The sequence below is a fragment of the Triticum dicoccoides genome, chromosome 7B (genome assembly GCF_002162155.2).
Source record: "Triticum dicoccoides isolate Atlit2015 ecotype Zavitan chromosome 7B, WEW_v2.0, whole genome shotgun sequence".
In the NCBI taxonomy this organism is placed as follows: Eukaryota; Viridiplantae; Streptophyta; class Magnoliopsida; order Poales; family Poaceae; genus Triticum; species Triticum dicoccoides.
Window position 1 is genome coordinate 402,379,922 of NC_041393.1, and position 7,001 is coordinate 402,386,922.

General features: G+C 43.5%; 1 protein-coding gene across 1 annotated transcript; it reads left to right on the forward strand.

Annotated features, from left to right (window-relative positions):
- Window positions 1-256: 256 nt before the first annotated feature.
- On the forward strand, window positions 257-4,198 carry LOC119341419 (serine/threonine protein phosphatase 2A 57 kDa regulatory subunit B' theta isoform-like). Its single transcript, XM_037613293.1, has 3 exons — window positions 257-594; window positions 681-1,953; window positions 3,341-4,198. Exons 2-3 carry the CDS (start codon window positions 751-753, stop codon window positions 3,689-3,691), a joined length of 1,554 nt encoding a protein of 517 aa, XP_037469190.1. The 5' UTR covers window positions 257-594; window positions 681-750; the 3' UTR covers window positions 3,692-4,198.
- Window positions 4,199-7,001: the final 2,803 nt, after the last annotated feature.

Here is a 7,001-nt window from a genome sequence, read left to right on the forward strand (position 1 = left end):
GTTAGGGTTTCTCGCCGTGCGTGCATAACGGCCAGATCCGATGAATTTTTATAAGAGAAAAAATGAAAAATTATGATTTTCCTTTTTTTTAGGGTTATGATTTTCCTTTTTAAGGGCAGATGGAAAACCGTGTTAAGTTGGGTGCAACACGAAATGTGCACCAGCATATTTACCAGCCACCGACCGAAGCTTACCCGTGTTGGATTTGGTCCAAAATGAAGGAAACGGTTTTTTTCCTCTAATAATGTTCTGTTCCAATCTGGCTTTGGCTCCGCCCACCCACTGCCCTCCCTCCTCCTCCTCCCACTGTTCCCCCTAGAAGCGACCCGAACGAACCCGACCGGCGACGCCTCCACCACCACCGAGGCCTCCACCACGTATTCCCCACAGATTTCTGCAGGAATCCATCCAATTTGCGCCCTCTCCTTTCCGCCCGGTCCAATTCGCGTGCAAGTTTTGGGGGAAAACAGCGATTTTCTCGCCTTTCGCTTTACCCCCTTTCCCTTTTGACCCCGCGCGGTTCTTCTTTTTACGGGTGCCGCCGATCGGAAAGGCGCGGTCTTCTTCGTGGATTTCGGCTCCGGATTTGATCTGGTAAGGTTCGGTTGTACCCTCATCATTCTCGCGCGATGCGTGGATTTCCTTCTTTCGATGTTTCTTACGGTGTTTGATTTGATCAGGTTGATGAATGATGGATTTGCGGGACTTCTTTAGCGCGGTTTGATCGGGGCCTTGTTCGGCCAATCCGTTATGATTAAGCAAATCCTGGGCAGGTTACCCAAGAAGCCGGCCAAGTCCGGGGAGAAGGATTTCGCTGGAGCCGGCTCGTCGTCCCTGTCAAGCCCGACGGCGGATGCAAGAACCACCACAGATTTGACCATGTCTAGTAGGATTGGCAATCCGAACAATTATGTCACGAATCCTGGGCAGAGTTACAGCAACAGGAACGCTGGTGTTGGTGCGGGTGCCAGCAATGGTTTCATGGCCCCGCCTGTGTATGAGGCGCTCCCGAGCTTCCGGGAGGTGCCGCCTTCCGAGAAACCTGCCCTGTTCCTCAGGAAGCTCTCCATGTGTTGCGTGGTGTTCGACTTCTCGGACCCCACCAAGGACGTGAAAGAGAAGGAGGTCAAGAGGCAAACATTGCTTGAGCTGGTGGATTATGTCACCTCTGCCACCGGGAAATTTCCAGAGTCTGTCGTGCAAGAGGTCGTCAACATGGTATCCACAAACTTGTTCCGGGGCCCGAACCCCGCCCCAAAGGAGAACAAGGTAATCGAGTCATTTGATTTGGAGGAGGAAGAGCCTGTCATGGACCCTGCATGGCCTCACCTGCAGATTGTCTTCGAACTGTTCTTAAGATTTGTTCAGTCTCCAGAGACAGATGCTAAGATGGCCAAGAGGTATGTCGATCAGGGTTTCATTCTCAGGCTGCTAGATCTCTTCGACTCGGAGGATCCTAGGGAAAGGGAGTATTTGAAGACAATACTTCACAGGATATATGGGAAGTTCATGGTGCACCGTCCATTCATCAGGAAGGCAATTAACAATATATTCTACAGGTTTATATTTGAGACAGAAAAGCATTATGGGATTGCAGAGCTGTTGGAGATTCTGGGCAGTATAATCAATGGTTTTGCTTTGCCACTCAAGGAAGAGCACAAATCTTTTCTAGTCCGCGCGCTGATTCCACTCCACAAACCAAAATGTGTTAGCATGTATCATCAGCAACTGTCATACTGTGTCACTCAGTTCGTTGAGAAAGATTGCAAGCTTGCTGATACTGTTATAAGGGGTCTACTTAAGTATTGGCCAATCACAAATAGCTCAAAGGAGGTGATGTTTTTGGGTGAGTTAGAGGAAGTATTGGAAGCTACTCAGTCAGCAGAATTCCAGAGATGTATGGTGCCACTTTTCCGACAGATTGCCCGCTGTTTAAATAGCTCTCACTTTCAGGTAAAATGGAATTGCAGAGTGCCAACCAAACCATACACATATGATACATGTTAATAGCTCATGGACGTTCTCGTCCTTAAAATTGTTATTAGTTTTGCGATAGTCTTTGCTCGTCGCATGATTTTCTAGAACTTATTAATGCAAGTGAACTAACATCTCGCAAACAATACGTATATAGTGCGTACTACTCCTGTTCATGTTGAAATATGAATAGTCATGTTAGCCGTTTCCTGGTAACTTTAATGACTTCATCATTAATTCCTTGCAAACAGGATCGATTTAAGCTACTGATTTTAACATGGCCTTGAATAATAACTGTTGTTTTGCTACTTCAAATTTATCTAAGCCTTGAAATTATCAAGAGCTATCTTTATCTGGGGAGGTCGAGGTTGAATAATGGTTCCTTTGGTGAGAAAAATATTGCAAGAGTTCAGGTTTGCTGAAGCAATCCATGCCATGTCTGTCTTATGAACACCGGTACCAAAAATGTGTGATACCTATGTTATTGGGAAGCTTAGGCAACTTGGTTATAAACCCTGCTATGCAAACTGTCACCGACAAATATTGAATCTAGATAAGTTCTGCTTTATATTAACAACTAACTCTGCCATATTGAATTATCATTTATGTGTGTTTCATCATTTTAGTAACACTACAAGCATTAAATCATTTTCAGACCGGATGCACCTATGCATAACAGAACCTAGATGTGCTTAGTTCCACAGCTTTCTAGTGTACCCATTTACACGTTATTTCCTAGAGATATGATCAGTTTTACTTATCAGTTATCTCTGTTTGCTACTTCACCGGCGTAGAGCAGTCAAAACTGTATGGTCCCTTATGGATCATGTAGATTCGTGATATATATGTATCCTTTGTTATGGGTGCGACAGCAGAAGAAACTGCCCTGATCCAATTTTCCTGCATTGAGAATTGTCGTTAAGTACATATCTGTGTTTATTCTATCCTTTGATCACTAAGTTAGCATTCTGAGCACCTGTGATTTAATTATTATGTACAAACTGGGTTAATTCTACATTCATAAACAAAAGCTGATTTTCCTCTGTTCCCAACACAATACATCCATGAATTACCATACGGCCATACCTGCTGTTCACTTTCTGTTGAGGCCTGAAAGGTAGACTTCTTTATTATTACTTAGTTGTTTTGTGTGTGTGTGTGTGTGTGTGTGTGTGTGTGTGTGTGTGTATCATTGTATGCATTTTCAGGTGGCATTCAGGAATAATAATCTGTACTTAGTATTTTACCTAATGATACGAAATGCAGTGATATTCCAGCAGTAGGATGAATCAAGCTATGCGCCCTATTGTCCCCGTGCTACTTGTTTAGTATGTGGTAATGATGCATCTACTCTTATGTTTTGCAGGTGGCAGAGAGAGCTCTGTTTCTGTGGAACAACGATCATATTGAGGGTTTGATCAAACAAAACAGCAAGGTGTTACTGCCCATAATCCTTCCTTCCTTAGAACGAAATACAAAAGGTCATTGGAATCAGGCAGTGCAAAGCTTGAGTCTTAATGTTCGCAAAATATTCTTGGACCATGACCCTGTACTCTTTGAGGGGTGCCTGAAAAAGTTTCAGGACGATGAAGCTCAAGAAGGTGCGGTGCGATCAAAACGTGAGGCCACATGGAAGCGCCTAGAGGAAATTGCCTTGTCACATCCACAAGGAGGGAGGCCACAGGAAATGGCTCATCAGCAGAGTTCTTCTACCTAACCTCCTGGCTGACCTGCATATGAGCCGCTCTTTCTCAGGATCAAGTTGAACCGCTGACATGAATCATGGACGACTGCTTGCCTCTTGGTACTTGTTCCTGAACATCCTACAGGCTGACATGTAAATACGACCTAGATGATGGACCGTGAAGCTTTAGTGCTGCTCTTGTGTTCTGTCGGTTGCGAGATCATGAATTCAGTTTCATCGTCGAGGGGCGAAGTAAGGGAGGCAAATTTCCCGTCCTGGCTTATATAAGGTGCACGTGCTGCAACAGGTCCGTGTGCAGCCTGCAGCTCAAGGAATAGGTCGAGTGGCACTCGCACTTGCTTGCCGGTGCTGATTTTGCTGAACTGTAATGCGTATGTATGAACAACTTCTAGTCTTTTGTCTTTGTAATATGTACTGGTGTACATTTGTTTGCTTCAGTAGACGTATACACAAATCTGGAAGCAGGCAGAGGTTTTCTTTACTTTCCAAAAATCAGCTTCTAGTAAATGGCTTGCATTATGAGATCATCCTTGGAGGAAATGCATTGAAATCATAAAAATAACCAAATACTCCCTCCGTCCCAAAATTCTTGTCTTAGATTTGTCTAAATACGGATGTATCTAGTTACGTTTCAGTGTTAGATACATCTGTATCTAGACAAATGTAAGACAAGAATTTTGGGATGGAGGGAGTACCAAATATGTCACTTATAGCTTGTCAAATTGATCAAATGATTGTTGTGAAAATTTGTGCGGTTTGATAAAAATGAAGACGACAAATGTCATGATGCTGATGACCAAAGACACCTATAGCTGAACTGAAGATGTTGTAGGTTTCATCAGGGACAGTTGAAGATGAGATACTGGAGGAAACCAAATCTTGTGGCATGATAGCTTAAGATTTGGTTCCCTCCAAATCTCACATTCAACTTCCAAGGTTAGGCTTCTTGAGACAAGAAGTTCAGAGGTTTTCATCCAACTATCACTTGTTGTAGCTAACATTCAGTGTCTTGTCTGACGTATGAACATAAGATATTGGAGGAAACCAAATCTTGTCACACCCGGCAGCAAGATTTGGTCCCATCCAACACTCAAATTCATCTGCCAAAATTCTCCAACTTGTGATGGCCCTGGCCAGACAGCTCCGAAGATAAGATGTTGGAGAAAACTGAACTCGTGAAGAAACATGGAAGAAGAGTTCAGTTTCCTACAACTCTTACTTTCAGAGCAAGCTAAATACAGTAAAATCATATGCTTTGGCCTGAGCATTTCAGACTCGCGGCTGGGCCTTTTATAGACACTTCAGATCAACATCGAGCTCCTGCTCTGATCCGTTCTCCAGCACGAGCTGTGCATGCTCTGCAAACGGTTCCTGAAAAGCGGTTCTGCTTCCCAACAAACTCTGACCAAGATGATCGATCCTTTGCTTGATATGCTCTTGCATTTCAGATACCTGCAAAACAGGTATTTCATGAATCAAGTATGCTGAATTATGAGTGCTTACTTGATATACTAAAACACAGACAGATGTTGAGTAACACATCTCGCAGCAATAAAATATTAAAAAATAAAATGTTGAGTTACCACCACAGCACCATCTGATCTGATGCCCTATTAAAACACACAGGGAACGCAGGACAGATAGTCCTATTGCATGCACGGCGAGCAAGTGATCCTCTAAATCTTTCTCATTTATCATATGCTGCCACAGATTTCAGACTAGGTGAGGTGAAGAAATTTTGAGCCCTACAACCCATGTGTCTTACTCGTACATTGTACTAGTACAAGGGAAAAAGTAAGCAAGTTGCAGGAACATCTCAGTACAGTCAATAAAGTACCATTGCTAGGACAATAAGTATTTATCTTTTTATAATAGCCTTTTGGCATGGAATCGTTCAACATTGGCTGGCTTTGGTTGCGGGTTTTCAGGGTTGGCAAGATCATACTAGTAGTACTACTAAACGTTGTTAATGAGAGCGCTTAACCATGCTCCCCAACAAGGGCTAAAGCAGAGTTTTAATATGGTGACCCTTTTCAGGACCACATTTTAGGCTCTGTTGGGTGTAGAGGTAGGAAAAAGAAAGGAAAAAAATAAATGCACGGGAATAGAGTAGTGTGTGAACAAGAAACCTATGGAGCCTTCAAATGTAGGAATCAGAAAAACTGGACTGTTCGGTTTGCAGGAAAAAGCGTCCTTGAAGCAGCTCATATTTGACACCGTTGAGTACTACTGTGGAGGATGGGCACATTCAGTGCTAATTAGCTGCTCTAGAATTTTTTATTGTTTAAGGGTGATGACTCCCTTTCACAACTCTCCTAAGCAGCATTATTTTATTCGGCTAGACGGCTAGACTGTCCAAGCTCTGCGCTTAGCCTCGGGCCTCGACCGGAACATGAGGTTTCACCGGAGTTTTTATTTCCTGTGAAAAGTACACGCTAACATGACCTTCCGGTGGAACACACCTCCGAGATTCCTTCGAACCGAACGTACTACATGCAAAAATTCCTACGGAAACTGAGCCTCCAAAAGTTCCTCCAAAATTCCTGTATACCGAACAGGCCCTTACTTGCTTTGCCCTTTTTTTGAACTAGTAGCTGGGTCTTCTTGCTTCATACTCCTCATCATTCTCTAATGCACAATACTAGTATAACTTTCATAATGCATACACTCAAGAATAATTATTCTGCAGAAGTATATTCTTTTTTATTAATAACAGTTTTTTACATCATCAAAGGCACAAAAGCGTTGGTTCAACAGATGATGTAGATGCAAAAAAATTACTCAAGATTCGCTCCTGATATAAAATAGGGCACCAAGTGATGCAAAAATTTGCATCACTTAGGCCGCTCAAGCAAAACGCGCGCAGCCTCAGCCGCCGCTCGGAACTTTCCCGCCGCGCACTCGCCACCTCTGCCATCGCCAGACCCCATAGACACCTCCTGATGCGGGATGCCGCTGAAACGATCTTTTACGGTGCCAAAGAACTCACAAGGAGCAGCAACTATCTCTCTCAAGTGGCAAAGAACAAGAGGACACGCTCTCAAATATATTGCAACGGATAACTAGCTTGCTTTACAAGGACGCAATCCAAATCATGAAACTTGTGAACCTATGTAGAACCACAAGAGGGAATCACAAGTATCCTATATGAATTGAGGACAGACCCTCAAATCCACACACACGAGCTAACACTCAAGGATACTAGTGCTCACAGCACAACACAACCTCACTGGCTGTCTACAAATATAAACTCAGAAATCTCATCCCCCTTCACATGGAATAGCTAGGGAGTACTTATACTAGAAGAACCTACTAGTTAGGT

Coding starts and splice junctions, on each gene's coding strand:
- LOC119341419 (XM_037613293.1), top strand. CDS start 751: ATGATTAAGCAAATCCTGGGCAGGTTACCCAAGAAGCCGGCCAAGTCC. Junction 1,954..3,340: donor TAAATAGCTCTCACTTTCAG/GTAAAATGGAAT, acceptor TATGTTTTGCAG/GTGGCAGAGAGAGCTCTGTT.